Source organism: Pseudocercospora fijiensis (genome assembly GCF_000340215.1).
Source record: "Pseudocercospora fijiensis CIRAD86 unplaced genomic scaffold MYCFIscaffold_10, whole genome shotgun sequence".
NCBI lineage: Eukaryota > Fungi > Ascomycota > Dothideomycetes > Mycosphaerellales > Mycosphaerellaceae > Pseudocercospora > Pseudocercospora fijiensis.
In genome coordinates, this window is record NW_006921541.1 from 1,326,753 (window position 1) to 1,343,117 (window position 16,365).

Genomic DNA, 16,365 nt, shown 5'->3' on the forward strand with positions numbered 1-16,365 from the left:
TCTTTTTTTTCTTGTTTGGCTTTTTTCGCCTATTATTCTCACATCTCGGCCAACAAAGTTCCAGTTCGACTACTACTGTACAAAAAATAGCGACTGAGGGCTCACCGCAGATCGTAGACGGTATAGGCAGCCAAGTTCGCGAGAGGTTGACACCGGCACGCGCTACGACCCAGTCGACCCAGTCGGCGAACTCATTCTCAGCCCGACTGGCTCGAGCATCCATGCTTGCTTAGCCTTAGCGCTGGTCTCGTATGCCACCTCTGACCGGTGCACGGCGCTCGTTGCTTGCTTACAAAGGCTATAAGGTAAACGAAACGGGGATTCTTGGAACGGCGACAGTGTGGAACTGGAACGGCGATTGCAGCTCCGGTCTCGTGTTGCGTGCGGCTTGGAGCGGGATTATTGTTTGCGAGTGCGAGCGAGCGAGCGAGCGCCGCTGATGTGATTGATGGTCATGCAGTACGGACCTCGCTTCGCTTCGTAATAACATCACGGGTGGGTGTAGGCCGACGGTCGTTTGTCAGGCAGGTGAATGAATGAATGAATTGTAATGTAATATTAGTTAGTACCAATCAGGGATTTTTGTCTTCCATTTATTCCTGCACAGTTGATGGTCGCACAACTTTCAGCCCACTAGATCTGCAGGATAGCGGCAGGAGTCGCGCTATGAATCGAATCCATCGACACACGTTTGCCATGTGTTTGGATTCTTCTGGAGATAGAGGATTGCCGTACCTTTTTTGTTTCCTTTTTTTACGCCGACCCGGCTCCTACGTCGTTTGGCGCGGTGTTGTATGTAATGCCTGTACATGTAGATTGTGGGCCTACGATCTCGTACTACTGTAGCGTGTAGGGTGTCTTACGTCCCACTTCGCGCTCAGGGTTCGAGAATATCACGTTGATTCACAAGTGGCAGTGTATGCGAGATGATGTTCTTGGCTACATTTCTTGCGCACCAGGTGAAGTCCCACTTTCGGGCCAGGTTGGTGCGTCTTCCCACCGGTGAAGGTTTTTGGTTTAGACTTAGCAGCAGTATACCTTGTTCAGACCTTGTTCTGCTCACTGAGGGTTGGCTTTTACCTGTCACTCGGCCGCGGGGAAGCCTGCGAGTGCTAAGCAGCTTACCGCCACCAATTTTGTTAGGCACTTTGCTCGTAGAATAGTATATCTTCCTCCCTTCTACGTACCTACGTATATAGTGCATTTTGAAGCCAAAGTTGTCGCTATAAAGTAGTAGTATAGCCGTTTCCGAGGTATTACGAGGTAAAGAATGCGACTAGGTAAAGAGCTTAGCGTAGAACACTAAGAGTTACTAAAGGACTGCTTTGCGTAAGGCAAAGATGTCTATTAAACTATAGAGACAAGTCGACTGCCTATCTATAGGCGTACGGTATATAGAGCCCTCGATAACTAGCGGTTATTTAGCGAGATCTACCCTCCTCGTATTACAAAGCGAGGCCGTAAGACTATTCTTAACAATAAGCAAGAGATATTTATTAAGGCGTTATTATCTAACCGACCGGACTCGTACTTCGTAGAGGTAATATAGGCGCTTATCGACGAGTAGCCGGAGCTTTAAGAGGTATTAAAATATACGCATTTATCGAGTGTCTTAAAGCGGCGTAGTTAGAGGCGTAAATCGGTATAAAGGAAGGCGAAGGAGCGCAACCTATTACTAAGGGCTCTATAGATGTTTAGGTACGCTAAATAGCCGGTAGATAGGCTAATATTTATCGACGAGACTGCCTATAATTAGAAGACTAGTTAGCGGAAGTATAGATAGTCTCCGAAGGGCATTGATTATAGAGACTTCCGGTACGCGTAGCGAGAAGTAAGGTAGTCTATACTGCCCGCTTTTACTATTAATAGCTATCTGCCTTATACGATTAGTCGATAAGGCTCGATAACTCGAGAGATCTTCGTCGCTTAGTTAACTAAATAGGTAATGCCTTACCTCGAAGGCTATCCGCCGATAATCTTTGTAATAGATAATACTAGTATCTACTATAGCTCGGAGGTAAGGGAGGCGATATTGTTAGCTAGTTACTAACTCGAATACCTACCTCCGTACTTACCGGATTTGAATCCTATCGAACAGACCTTTAACTGCTTAAAGTGCTATATTAAGAGGCACATTCGAGACGCAGAATGCTTCTCAAACTTCGGCGACTTCTTATATTATTGCCTATAGCGATATTAAGGGCCGAGGGCGTAGAAACTCTTCGAATATGCCGGATATAACGTCTACTGCCTAGATTTCGCGTTTTCTAAAGAGGGCTTCGTTAGTGCCGCCGGCTACGTATAAGATCTAATAGGTCTCGATCCGGAAGAGTCTGCCTAGTATAACTAGTGTCTTTATACGCCGCCGGCGTCGATTAGTAAGTAGATTAAGGATGTAGATAGCGACGAAGAATCTGAAGAAGAATAGGAGTAATAATATAACGTAGCGGCAGAATGCGCTAGTACGACTAGCGCGCTCGAGCCCGAGAAGTATTGTAAATGTTCGAATTCTAGGCTTTTATATAAAGATAAAATCTTAATACACAACGCAATACAATACTAGATATTTAACATATAGAATATGTTTAGTCTAATTAGTCCGCGCCTGCAATAATTATAAAAAATAATAGTGTAAACGTTATACAGCACTGCGAGAAGTAGAGCCTAAATTCGTACTTTATATAGTATCCTTAGCTCCGGCTAGCTCCGCCGCTATAATCTTATCGGCTTTTAGTATTAGGAACTTCTCGATTGCTTCCTTTATTCTATACCGCATACTCGCCTTTGTTTTAAACTCTTCCTACTATTGTTTCTTGCTTATATTAGCGATAGTAACTAGGTCGAAGTCCTCGTCGATATAGGTCTTCTATATAGCTCGCATTTCCGCCGAGTCGTGAAATAGCGGTGTCTCGAGTGCCTACTAGAAGAATCCGACCCTTAGCTCCTTACCCTCCTTTAAACCCTCCGGTAGTACTATCGGCAACGATATATCCTTTATAAGACCTAGTCTTAGCAAGGTACGAGCTAGTATCTTCGAAGGAGTCGTAGGAGTGAATCTAGGTCCTATAGCTGCTTAGAAACTAGCCGCTACTTTGTCTCCGAAGATAATATTAATAGGAGCCTAGACCTTCGGGCGGGCTTCTAAAGCCTCGCTATAACCGCTAGCAACGCCCTTCTTCTTTAACTAATTAGCGACCTTCTTAGCTATATCTCTCTCGAAGTGTAGCTTAATTATTATAATAAGGACCTCTATATACATCGGATCGCTAAATTTCTACTAGCCTTAAGCGATTAATCTTACTAGCAATTTAATTACTTCGGAGGTTATAAGCTAGTGCTTATTAGGCACGTCTTGCTTGTCCGGATTGCGCTAGTAGTAGGTCTTAGGTCCTTTAATCTTAACGTTACGACAAGTGCTAAGATTATACGCAAAGTAAGCTCGAATATTAATCTCGAAGTTACTCTTCTCGTTTAGTTCTATTACTTGAACGTTAGCGAGAGCGGCTTACTACTAACCTAGCGTCTTGCTAAGAGGTCTCTTGCTAGTAGCCGTGCCTTGCCTCTACGCTAAGCTAACTAGACCTGCGCTAATAGGCCTTGGTTTAGTATAGAAGAATATATTAAGTTGAGGGTTAGTTAGCAACTCCTCGTCGATCTAGTAACCGAGACAGTTAAGGGCACGGCTATAAGCCTTGTCTTCTTCCGCAGCCTTATTATTATTATTATTAAATAGTTGCAGCTAGGTCCCTTAATAATAATCCTTCTCTTTAACCCCTTTATAATAAGCCGACAAAGTTACCTTTAAACAGCGCTCTAAGCTATACTTCTCGGTTACTTTGCCTGCCTATTTGTATCTATTCTAACCCTCGGCTAGATCCGTAACGTCGAAGACATTACGCTTTAAGGCAACCTACCTATCTTCTTTAGTCTTCTTCGTAGTGTCTATAAGGTACTAGCAACCTCTATAGTCTATTAAAACGAGGCCCTTCTTATTAGTAAGCCGCTCTCGAATGTAGCTCTCGGGCGTAAGAGCTATATTACTACGACCGAGAGCCTTTAATCTTCTAGTTGCAGAAGAAGACTAAGACTCGAAGGACGTCGTTATAGAGCCGCCTATCTTACCGCCTATCTTACCGCTAACGTTACTAGCTACCTCTTTAAGCGAGTTAAGCACTGCTTGTTCCTTAGTACCGGAAGCCGTAGTGCCCGCAGTAGAGCTATTATTTACTCTATCGATTAGCGGTGCGGATTTAGCCGTAGGCTTCTTCCTAGCCGGATTAGCTATCGGCGGCGGCGTAATTAGCTTCTTAAGCGTCTTTAAAACAGGCTTCTTCTTAACCGTAGCGGTCACCTTAGTTAGACTCGTGTCTAGTCGCTTAGGAGCCTTGCCGGCAGTTGAGCGAGTCGTACGACCTTCTATTAATGCTTAGCGGCTTGCGGAATACCCTCGTTCTTAACCCTAATCGATACCTCGGCGTAGGTTTAGATAAATTGGAACTATTGGCGCTATTCTATATAGTCTTAAGAGCATCTACACACTAAGTTTACTAAGAGAGCTGCTCTTAGCACCCCTAAAGCGTATTCTCGAAGATCGCGGCTCTGCGGACCGAGAGTAATAGGTAAAAGCCAACCCTTAGTTAGAAGGCTTCTAGCCTTAGCGCACGGTTAGCCTTGGCGCACGGTATTCAGCCACTTCCGTAGACTATCTTTATATGTGAATAACTCTACAACTATAGACCCGATTAACAAGGCGATTGATAATCTAAATAGCTAGGACACTCCTAATATCGCTGCTACTGCTAGGACCTATAGAGTGAACCGTTGTACGCTTTCTAAGCGCTAGAGAGGTGTCTAAGGTAGTAAACAGGCCTAATACGAAGACAAGCGATTATTAAGTAATCTACAAGAGGCTGAGTTAGTCTAATATATTAATAAGTTGACTAACTTAGGCCTACCACCGACTGCCTAAATAATACGGAATTTCGCTAAGCAGGTCTGTAGCTAGGAGCCTAATAAGAACTAGCCTACTAAGTTTACTAAAAGGCACTCAGATATATTGTCTTCTAAGTACCTTAGCAACCTAGATAAGGCTCGGAAGAAGGCTGATTTATAGTCCTCGTATACTAACTACTTTACTAAGCTAGAAGCAAAGATGAAGAAGTATAATATTAAGCCTAAGAATATATATAATATAGATAAGAAGGGCTTTATAATAGGTATGCTTAGCAAAGCTAGAAGGATCTTTATAAAGCAGGCCTTATTAAGTAGCTAGCTAAAGGGGTATATATAGGATAGCAACCGTAAATAGATAACAGTCATTGCCTGTATTAGTGCTAATAGTGAAGCACTGCTACCTGCCTTAATCTATAAGGCTCAACCTAGCTAGTTTTAGGATACCTAGGTAGAAGATGTAGACCTATAATAGCATATAGCCTTCTTTACCGAGTTACCTTCTAGCTAGACAAACGATAAGCTTAGCTTTGTATAGCTTACTTAAGTATTCGATCGCTTTATAAAGCAGAAGGCTCGTAATAGTCGCTCTTAGCGGCTATTAATGCTGGATAGCTACGGCTCTTATTTGAACATAAAGTTCCTTAACTAGGCACTATAAAGACAGATACTAATAGGCGTATATCCGCCTCATTCAACCTATAGATTACAGCCTCTAGATATCTCGTTGTTTGCGCCTCTTATAAGCCATTATTTAACAGCCTTAAACTAGTTTATATACAGATCTATAGGTATATAGGGTATAACAAAGCGGGTGTTCTTTAACCTATTCTAGCAGGCTTAGACTAAGGCTATAGTAAAGAAGAATATATCTAGTAGCTTCTAGAAGACAGGCATCTATCCGTTCAATCTAGAGGTAGTACTATCTAAGCTAAAGAAGCTAAAGAATAAGATAGAAGCGACATCCAGTAAGCAGGCTAATAGGCCTTCTTTAAAGGCTTTAACTAAGTCGAGTATTAAGCGAGCTAACTAGAAGAAGATTAAGGCTATTATTAAGACTATAGTAGACGCGAAGAACTCGAAGAAAGTGCTAAATCTGAGGGACTAGGTTAGCAGCTTGCAGGCTCAGAATATATAGCTCTTAAGTTAAGTTAGTAGACTTATAGCTACTCTTAGTAATAAGCAGAAGCGTAGAAAGCGAGGTAAGAAGTTGTTTAAAGAGATAAGGGCTAAAGACGGCTCTACTGCTATGTTTTACTTACCTAATAAGATTTAGTAAGCAAGAGATATACTTGCTAGGAAGGAGCAAGAGAAACAAGTAGAGGCTGCTTAGAAGGAGGCTTAGAGGGTCTAGCAGCAACTAAATAAGCAATATGCTATATAGGCTAAGGTACTAAAGGTATAGTAGAGATAGGTTGCTACTAAGGAAAGGAAGGAGAAACTAGCTTAGAAAGTAGCTAAGAAGGAGGTAAGGAAACAGTTAGTTATAGCTGCTAAACAGCTAAACAACAATCTTTAGGATAGTATTAAGAAGGTAAGGAACCCTCTAAGGCGTATTATATTTGAACAGCTATAGGAAGAAGATATTGTATACACTCTAAGGAAGAAAGCCGGAAATCGGGCTTTAGAGGTAAAGCGAGCTATACTGATTGTAATACTACCTATAAGGGTCTAGAAGTTGTCCTAATTAAACCGGCGTAGTCGAAATGTATATAGAGGAAAGCATTAATAGTATAGCCGTTATATTGATAGAATGCGACCGTAGAGAAGGTATATAAGTTGAATTATAGAAAGCGTGCGCCAAGGCTGACCGTGCGCCAAGGCTGGAAGCCTTCTAGCAGGGGCATGTGTCGAGAACGAGATCGTCATCGCTTGCAACGAACACGGTCAATGCGGTGACTTCACAGATACAGCAGAATTAGGGTGCTGAAGTCTGAAGTATGTACAGCTCCAATCTACGGGAAAAATTGTCCCAGCAATAATGTGTTTGCAACATGGAAACTGCCAGGCATTCAAGGGATAGTTCTACATACATACAATGATCAAGTCGAAGTGGAGGGGCCGGCTCAACCTGAGGCTCCACTCGATCTTGCCAAGGAATTCCCGACCTCGTCTCTCTGATGACTGACTTCGCAAGTCCGTGACTCCATCACGGCAACAAGATCATCATGCTTGCCCACCACATGGCTTGAGCTGAACCGCAACACACCAAATCTATCATATCCAACCGCAGAATCATCACAATGTCCAAATCGATGGCACAGCTATTCAGAATCCACCACTCTCACACGAACACGCGGTCTTTAGCGAAACAAACGAGATTCAAAAGAGCAAGATATTGGCGCTGCTCATGAAGAGAGCGAGATCGAGATCGAGATCGTACTGTCGTTGAAGATTTTCGCCATCTGTGGAACGATTCCAATATCGCGTCTGGCAGCACAATCGTGCCCGTTGGTATAAAGATTGCACACTCAGGGCGTGTGAATGCTTTGGACACACCCTTGCACATCGAGATTGAGATGGCGTCTATCTTCACATTCAACGATGAGCCCGTCCGTGTTGCCTCCCCATGGCTTCAGGGCGCGGACAGCGGCTCGCATACGCCAAACGAGGTGCCATTAGCCGGTAATGAAAGCTCGCCCGGTGTCGCAACTGCCTCTCATGATCAATCCCCAGGCTCCGCCAAAGTCACCCGCCTACAAGCAGAACCTCAGGAAGGACCTGTGGAATACAAGTTGCATCTTCTGCTTCGTCCTCGACGGAAGTTCAGATCAACCAGCACTGGCAACCACCTATCTGGATCAAAGCATTCAAAGTACGGGAGCTCCAAATCCGCATCGCGAAGCGTGTCGGAGCCTATATCGGAGTCAGCAGCCGCGAGCACAGTGACTCCCCCACTTGCTTCTACCCAGCAGACCAGACAGCACCGCCTGCAACAGCTGACCACGCAGCTGCTTTGGCGCTTGCAGCAGTCCTCACCACACCATACCTCACGCGCACCGAGTACCATCCTTCCATCGCTACCCGAGGCTCTTCCAGAACTGCAAGTGCCTCAGCAGCCAGATAAGCTTCTGCATGGCTTGGAAGAAAGCCAAGGTGCTTTGTATGAGATCGGTGTCTCCGATGATGGAGCTCTCGTGGGACTGGCCGAGGATGAGATGAACGAAAGTATTAACAACCTACGTGCTATGGCTGCATGCCTTGGTTGCACTGTTGACGTGCTGCGTTGCGAAGTTGTTGGCGAGGCCGAATGGCTAGACGATACTGTCATTGGCGGTGATCAGCGAAAGCTGCGTCGTTCTGGCAAGCTTGTGGTTGCTGAAGCATTTGTGAAGCCCTTTCTTCAGCCTGCGAGTCCGACTTTGGCGGGTAAGGATCAACCGAAGAACGGTAAAGTACATTCTGTGCTGCCAAGTGCTGCGGATGTTGCGCCGCCTTCTACGGACCAGCTTCGAATCACTCTGACTGGTCCTACCATGAGCGGAAAGTCCTCTCTGCTTGGAGTCTTGACCACTTCAACGTTAGATAATGGTCGCGGTAGTAGCAGACTAAGCATGCTTCGGCATAGCCATGAGAGAACGTCCGGGCTTACTAGTTCTGTAACCCAAGAACTTCTGGGATATCGAGACGCCACCGATGGAGCTCTCGATGTCGTCAACTATGCCACTGCAAACGTGGCGTCTTGGGTCGACATTCATGACACTTCTGCTGGAAGTAGATTAGCACTGATATCCGACTCTGCGGGACATCCTAGATACCGTCGAACTACGGTCAGAGGCTTAGTTGGATGGGCACCTCACTGGACGCTATTATGCATCCCAGCTAACGATGCTGAGGAATTAACTGGCAGCAACGGTGGCTCAACATCAGCCCAGCACTTTCCTGTACCGTCTGACATGGACCTCTCTGGCGCACAGCTTGACTTGTGCCTGCGACTAGGTCTTCCGCTAGTGATAGTGATCACCAAACTCGACTTGGCGTCTCGTGCAGGCTTGAAACAGACCCTAACCAAAGTCCTCGATGCGCTCAAGGCTGCAGGCAGAAAGCCAGCGATGCTTCCCAACAAGTCTGGCGTGGTCACTCAGGCCAACCTGCAGACAGTTGATACTGCTTCTCTTGACGCTGCTTACAATGCCTCACTCCCATTACTGAACGATCCGGCCGGCGCTGTGCCAATAGTCTTAACGAGTGCCGTTGATGGCACTGGCATCGGCAACTTGCATGCACTCTTACATGAATTGCCGATAGCGGATTTCAAGGCCGAGGATATGCCCGATGGCCTGCCTGTCTTCGATGTTGAAGATATTTACACCAAGCCCGCAGAAGTCGAAGGCGTCATTGTCTCCGGCAGACTCCGAAAAGGCCAAATATCTGTTGGCGACGTCCTTGTCATTGGCCCTTTCTCAAGTACAGACAGTCAAGATGATTCCGAAGACTCGGACGAGAGGCCATTTCGCAGGAATTCGTCACACTTACCAACCTCTCGCTCCTTCCCAGGCGCGCTCCGCAACTCGCTTCTTGCCCCACCCATCTATCAGCTGCCTAACCAGGAGTGGCGGCGTGTCAATGTGGTCAGTATCAGGAACCTGAGACTCCCAGTGCACACATTGCATGCAGACCAGATTGGCACTCTTGCGATCACACTGGAAGACAACAACGATGCCACATCATCTGCTCTGCATCGCCTCCGGAAAGGCATGGTTCTCGCGACGATTCAACCCGCCGCAACCCGCACATTCACGGCTCAATTCAAACGTGAAGATTTGGAGTCGCTCGGCGTGGGAAGCCATGTCATCGTCTACATTTCGAGCGTGCGTGCGTCAGCGAGAGTCGTCTCAGCGCGTGCTCCGGACTCGCCAGATCTACCCAAGACAGATGTCACTCCAGACGAAGACTCATACCTTCACAAACCTTTCTCATTCGACGACCTCGACGGTGTTTCGGCCAGCCCCAAACTCGCCGGCATGATCACGGCCCCAGACCTTCTGGTGATATTCTCGTTTGACGCTGCAAAAGAGTTTGTCATGATCGGAGACCGCATCTTGGTCATGCCAGGAGGTGGTCACGGTCATTTTGGAGGTCTTGAAGGCTTCGTAGGTGTCGTCACCGATACAAGAGGATGAAGGAGCAGAGAGCAAGCCACCCACCCACCCAATCGCACACATTCCATATTTTGGCTCTATCTCAAATCCTCGCGTTCATGCCTTTTCTTCCTCCACTCCTTCCCGAAACACCATATTCTTCCTCTCAACCCTACAGTATGGTAATAAAGCCGAGGAGGCTCGCTTTGTTTCGGGTCTCCCCCTGTTTTCTTCTCCATGCTGTTGTTCCTCATGCACATTCACACCAACACCTGCGGCTAAAATACCCGAAAAAGCCACAGCGCTTGCCTAAATACTTCTCTTCGTCAGCAGTCGTTCGCGTGTCCTATAATAATAGACCCACAGCCGCTTTTCTGAACGACATCTCACTACATACATCCATCATAGTGTTGTCGACTGCATCTTCTCGTGGTACCTAACTGCGACGAGCAATGATGTGAGCGATCAGCTCCAATCTATTTTCTGCTCTCTAGATACGACACGACGCCGTTTGTGCAACCTATCACCACATTCTGCATGCCCCTCGCTCTGAAACTCAGCCCTCACGTACTCAGATTTCTCGGTGATGATCCGCGCAGATCAAGGCACAGCACACCGTGATGACAGACACGTCCCGGCCTTCTTCTTTGCTTTTCGGTTCTCCGGTAAGCTAAAGTAACACCGACAGTACCAGTAGAATAATAATACCACCATTCCATCCCACTCCACTGTGCGATCGCACGGCGCATGCGCACGCGGATTTTTTTAAGCTTTCCTTCTCTGTTACTCCTCCTCAGCTCCTTCGCACTACTCGCGTGTCTGACTGGGTTTGACTTTGCTGACAGGTGTGGTGTCGTGCTCCGTATCTCTCTTGTAACCAGACCAGTTTAGTCTAGAATACCGCCCCGCGCCCGTTGCTTGCCCTTCTACATACATACACTTGCTCGGATGTCTTGCCGAATTCGGTGCTTGCTTGCTTGCTTGGAAAGCAGAGGTTCTGCTTACGGTACCTTGATGTAACTGTTAAGATGTTTGGAATGATTATTGGATGATGATGGTCGAAAAACTTCGGTCCGATTTCATCTGTGTGATTTTTTTTTGTGAGGCGGATGAGTAGGGGTGACCTGGATAGATATAAAGTACGTGATGGTGACCGGCCGGAGCTTCTAGAATGATGATGGTCGCCTTCTTCTGTGTGTATGTATGTATGTATGTGACTGCAGGCATTGATGTGCTGGCTGGCTTTTCCTGGTTGTTGTCTCGATGGACTGGGTGTCGGATCGAATCGTTTATCTCTTGAGGGAAACTTTCTAGGTATCTCTAGAATATCACATACATGCAGGGTTGACGATGACTTGGTCTGGTTACAGACAGAGGCTCAAGGGTATAGTCATCCATGACCTATGCGGTTTCGTAAGGCTTGAAAGGGGGAGAGAATTTAGTTCCATTCACGCTTGCCTGGATTTTCGATCTTGAGATACTTACTACTGGTAATGTTATCAAACACTGCTGGTCCCATTGCAAGGCTGCGGCTCGAATCTGCCCTTGAGATTTTTCATTTCACTTGTTTCTGCTACCTTGTTGATCTGAGATGAGATGGCTTTAGCCTGAATCCGGGACGATAAAAGATGTGTGATTTTAAAAGAAAACCAATCTTCAGGATGAGGGCATGTCTTTAAACTGTGAATTTGGCGCGCTCTGAGTTGGATCCACCAGAATGCGATATGCTGATCGCAAAGCTCAAAATATCCGGCCGAGGCGTGCATCATCGCGCTGGGGATTTCGCAGTGCGGGCCAGATGGTGTAGAATTTTTCTGGCTGGATTTGTTGTCCAGATGATGTAAATGTCAAGTGGTCAACTTTTCTTCTCCGATTTTTTTGCTGTGGACGGTAGGCTTCACGCTCGTCTCCTTATTGCTCAGATTCAGCATCTTACGTATGAATGCTTTGCTTTGCTTCACAAGCAATGTGACGGATAAACTACAGTCTTGATGCTCTTGAGCGGGAAAGAGGGCTGTGAACCATGATGCAGACTTGGCATGAGGTCCAGATATTGTCGAGAACACGCGAGTCAAGCGTTATCTTCAATTCGTCGGCAATTTTTGTCCAGAGCATCCATACGACAGATCTGGTGGCCACCTTAGTGAATTTCGAAATCCTGCGCTCCAGCGTCCAGAGTTCCATCCTTATGCAATCTCTGAAGCTCCGTACCCTTGCACGAGAGATCAGCAACCAAGTCGCAATCGAAAATGCCATATACCTCAACTCACATCCATAAGATCATGAACGTAAACATCGCCCATCAACACCCAATGACCACCTACTTCCCTCAGAATAAAAGGCCAAGAATGTCCGAACAAGAAACAAACTCGATCTCCGGCTTCCGTACCAGCAGGTCCAAATCCCACGCGTCCGTTCGCAGTAATGAAGAATGGCCTATTGATAGCATGTCCTTGTATTGCAAGCGCGAAAGGGAGGACGTTTTGAGGTATGACTTTTGTTTCTTCGAATTTCGTGTATGCTTCTAATAATGGCAGGAATAGGGACAGCAATTCTGGGTGTTGGTCGGCGTGTTCATCATTAGCTGTGCGACCGCAGCACAATGTCAAAGCGATAGCGTGGTCGTCTGCTTGAATTTGAGCGCGTGCAAGAGATACAATTTTCAGAACGCCATGAGCGAAAGCTAGGAATTCCGTCTCAGTCCCATCCTCGGTGTCGCCTTCGAGGGAGTAGGGTAGTCTCAAAGGTTCGGCAGTCGTAGAGATAATGTCCAGGCTGTAGCCCTTGACTTTGAGCACTTTGGTGAATCGAGGCATGTCGTCTATCTCGAGCGAACGACCAAATGTGACGGTGTCGTATGGGTCGACGATTGGAATCACCGTCCCTTCAACGCCATGTGTTGCATCCCCAAATTTTGGTACCCAGGACGGCCAGTTGTCGCTAACATGTTTGGGACTTGAATTGAGGCCAGCCTTCTTGAGCATTGTCAAAGGACCGCCCTTGATGGCCGCGAAGATGGATTCTTTCGTAGCCTCAGTAAAGACGGTAGAGGCATCTGATTCGTAGTTTGGCTCAATCACCGCATGCGCCGGTGCAGCTCCTCTGGCTTGTTTCGAAAGCAGTCCAAGGAGAGCGTACACTCGATCCTTCGGCTCGCTACATTGAAAGCTATTGGTTTGTAGTAATAGCCCATAGAGGCTTGACGCTGGAAGATGTGGCATCTCGGGCACCAGTTTGCAGCCACGACCTATCATGAAGAGTTCTTGTGCATGCCGGGCGGCGTTGGTATACAGTATGAAGATGAACTTTAGCTGATCATCAAGCAGAGCCCGGGCAGGAATCTTGCCGAAACTAATCCATGCTGCAGCGAGGGCAATCTTTGCCCAAGAAATTCGAGAATCACCCCAAAAGCACTGAGCATTCTTGGCCATTACGACTTCTTGTGCGATCCAAAGTCTAGAAAACCAGGCAGAGGAGAAAAACTTCGTCAGAATCTGCCAAGTCTCGGCCGTCCAGTCATCAATGACATGTTTCGATCTGGTTCCAAGCGTCCAGAAATCGCGTTGTACGTTTCTTCTCCGACCATTTGCCGTTATCGGAAAGGTGACATCCCAATAGCGAACGAAGTTATCGGTCGCTTCGGCACAAGCGGCCACGACTGTGTCCAGTAAGGAGGAAACTCTTGTTGCAAGACCTTTGTCGTCACCGAGCCAGATCAGGACCTCTTTTGCAGAAGAGTAGACTTGATCCATCATGCCGACCTGCCATGACTTCTCAGCCAGGCTGGACTGATCGATACAAATAGCATCAATCCACATCAACAAATCTTGATTAGGCCAAACGGCTCTTTTGTGTTGCAGCAGTCGGCGGAGAACTGTCTCAGCGCTACATCGTACCGAGACTAGCTGTCCGTCGATTTCCATCAGTACCACTTCTGGGTTGTTACCCCATGTGTAAGATATGGCAGAAAAAGGTGTACATTCCAGGTTACCGTCCAAATTGATGATTCGAAAAGAAGCGCTTAGGGGGACGGAAGTGAGACTGTCGGAAGCTGCAAAGCATAGAACTCTGGTTTGCCGTTGGTCTGGTGAGATCGGAACAGTTCTGTAAGGATAGGATGCGGCCATGATTACAGAGATAGAAGCCTCATGGAGAGCAATGGCGCCGAAATGGAAGAAATGGTGCTGGCCGCTGGGTGTGGCGAATGTTCTGCCATGGCTAAAAGCGAAGCAGCAATTCCCTTTTCACCGGCAGTGGCAACGCTCTCTGCTCATGTGGTCGTTCTCAAGCCATCGGCCGCAAGGCGCAGTTAGATGCAGAAGGCTTGAGAGCTAAGCTCGAGAGGCGTGTATCCCACGTGATTCGCAAAGAGACGACAAAGTCTCCGGCTTCAGATCAAATTTCTTCATTATGCTACATACTGTGCAATGCCGTGCAAGCTGCGTCGCTCTATCCGATACCGCAGATCGAAGCTTCACATCCGCTGCTTTGCTCGAATCCATGCAGTATGGCCAGAGCTATTATACATTGGTGAACGCCATGCTGTGCTGCGCGCGCGCGATCCTTATGCACAACGTCTACTTGTAGAAGTCGAACTTGTCCGCCTCGCTCGTACCCTTAACTTGACTCGTGTATGCGTCTTCAAGATCTTGCTGAATGATGTTATATCTGTTCTTTCGCACAGCACGTAGACCCGCCTCTTGCATGACTGCCGCGATCACTGCACCTGACAATGGGTCATTTCGCACGATGAGAGAGTCGAGGTCGACCTCGGGCGACAAGCTCATCTTGGAGGCGATGGTGCTGAAGATCAGCCGGCGTTCACGTCTGTCTCGCAGCGAAGGGAATTCAATCTTGCGGTCAAGTCGTCCGGGTCGGAGAAGAGCTGGATCTAACGTATCGGCACGGTTCGTCGCCATGATGACCTTGACATTGGAGGTCTGATCGAAGCCGTCCATTTGGTTGAGCAGCTCAAGCAGGATTCGTTGCACTTCTCTGTCGGCACCGGTCTGTGCGTCGAAACGTTTGGTTGCAATGGCATCGATCTCGTCGATGAAAATGATCGCCGGGCTGTTTTCTCTTGCCATTCTGAAGACATCACGGACCATGCGAGGACCTTCACCGAGGTACTTCTGCACGAACTCAGAACCAACAACACGAATGAAAGACGCTGTTGTGCTGTTCGCCACTGCCTTGACCAACATGGTCTTGCCAGTGCCGGGAGGTCCATATAGCAGCACACCGCGTGGAGGGTCGATGCCGCACTCTGCGTATCCTCCGCATTGTGTTAGTGGCAGCTCCACGGCTTCCCGAATCTCCTGCTTCTGCATGTCCAGTCCACCCACGTCCGCGTACGTCACATCCGGCTTCTCGTCTGCGCCAAGCATGGCGATACTGCTGTCGGCTTCGGGCGGCAAGATATCGACCAAGCTGTTGGAATGTCGGTGCAACGCCACACTGGAGCTGGGCTTGAGCAGTTCGCGGTCGAGAGTGCTGAGGATGCGGACGACATAGTTACTACCGGTCGATGACTGCACGATGCTGGTGTTCTGGTCGATGGCTTCCATGAATTGGCCGATGACGAGCGGCACACTCTGTATCCGCTTGATCTCCTCCTGTGCGCGCACCAGCTCCCGCTTCAGACTCCGCTGCTCATCCTTGATGTACTCTTCCTGCAGCTTGATATACTCGAGTTGTCGCTGAAGCTTCTTGTATGTGGCATATTGGTCATCTGAGTCTGCGAGCCCTTCGATGGTGTCGATGTTTGCGATGGCTGAGCTGGGGATCTGGCGCTGTTGGTGCGGGTGCTGCTGAGTCGCCGGGCTGATCACGTCGGCGGAGGCCATCTAGGCGAGTTACTATCCAGCTTGCTGGGGTGCACGGCGTATTATCAGCACTGCTTTGGTTGTAGTTGATGATAAGGGACGATGGGTGAAGGTGTCGCAGTGACGGCGTTTGGAAACGCCTACGGTCTCCAGATGCGGCTCTGCGGGAGCGGGAGCGGGAGCGTCCGTATCTGAGATCTCCAGGCATTCTTGCATGACAGGCACTCTTCTCATTGCAACTCTTTCCCTACATCCACCCTCGCATTAAGGTATTCTCATACCACTGTCAGAAATGGCAATAGAGGCTCGCTGGTGTCAGAGAGTCGACCGCGGGTTGCAGAGCGTACTTCGACTATGCGACCAGCTCGCCGCGTGATCTCACGATAGAAGGAACATGATGCACGATGCACTCTCCAGCTCAGATCGCTTCAGTCTCAATGTGGACGCGTGAAAGGACGGCAAGGCTTGATATACAGTATGGAGAGAATTCAGCGTCTCGGGACCTAGCC

The 16,365-nt window shown here is 47.8% G+C and overlaps 4 protein-coding genes across 4 annotated transcripts; 1 reads left to right on the top strand and 3 right to left on the bottom strand.

Annotated features, from left to right (window-relative positions):
* Positions 1-593: 593 nt before the first annotated feature.
* MYCFIDRAFT_179235 (uncharacterized protein) lies at positions 594-6,962 on the bottom strand (the record flags this gene model as incomplete). The annotated part of the gene is made up of 9 exons (XM_007933333.1): positions 594-735; positions 764-837; positions 871-876; positions 908-1,058; positions 1,088-1,120; positions 6,762-6,784; positions 6,809-6,821; positions 6,856-6,905; positions 6,945-6,962. 9 exons carry the CDS (start codon positions 6,960-6,962, stop codon positions 594-596), a joined length of 510 nt encoding a protein of 169 aa, XP_007931524.1.
* MYCFIDRAFT_168365 (uncharacterized protein) lies at positions 6,914-10,167 on the top strand. Its single transcript, XM_007933334.1, has one exon. It carries the CDS (start codon positions 7,470-7,472, stop codon positions 10,071-10,073), a length of 2,604 nt encoding a protein of 867 aa, XP_007931525.1. The 5' UTR covers positions 6,914-7,469; the 3' UTR covers positions 10,074-10,167.
* A 2,004-nt stretch (positions 10,168-12,171) lies between these two features.
* MYCFIDRAFT_200180 (uncharacterized protein) lies at positions 12,172-13,783 on the bottom strand (the record flags this gene model as incomplete). Its single annotated transcript, XM_007933335.1, has 2 exons — positions 12,172-12,243; positions 12,302-13,783. 2 exons carry the CDS (start codon positions 13,781-13,783, stop codon positions 12,172-12,174), a joined length of 1,554 nt encoding a protein of 517 aa, XP_007931526.1.
* Positions 13,784-14,608: 825 nt separating this feature from the next.
* On the bottom strand, positions 14,609-15,877 carry MYCFIDRAFT_45876 (uncharacterized protein; the record flags this gene model as incomplete). The annotated part of the gene is made up of 1 exon (XM_007933102.1): positions 14,609-15,877. One exon carries the CDS (start codon positions 15,875-15,877, stop codon positions 14,609-14,611), a length of 1,269 nt encoding a protein of 422 aa, XP_007931293.1.
* Between the last annotated feature and the right edge of the window lie 488 nt (positions 15,878-16,365).

Excerpts from the sequence above, each read along its gene's own strand:
- MYCFIDRAFT_168365 (XM_007933334.1), top strand. The coding sequence starts at position 7,470 with ATGGCGTCTATCTTCACATTCAACGATGAGCCCGTCCGTGTTGCCTCC.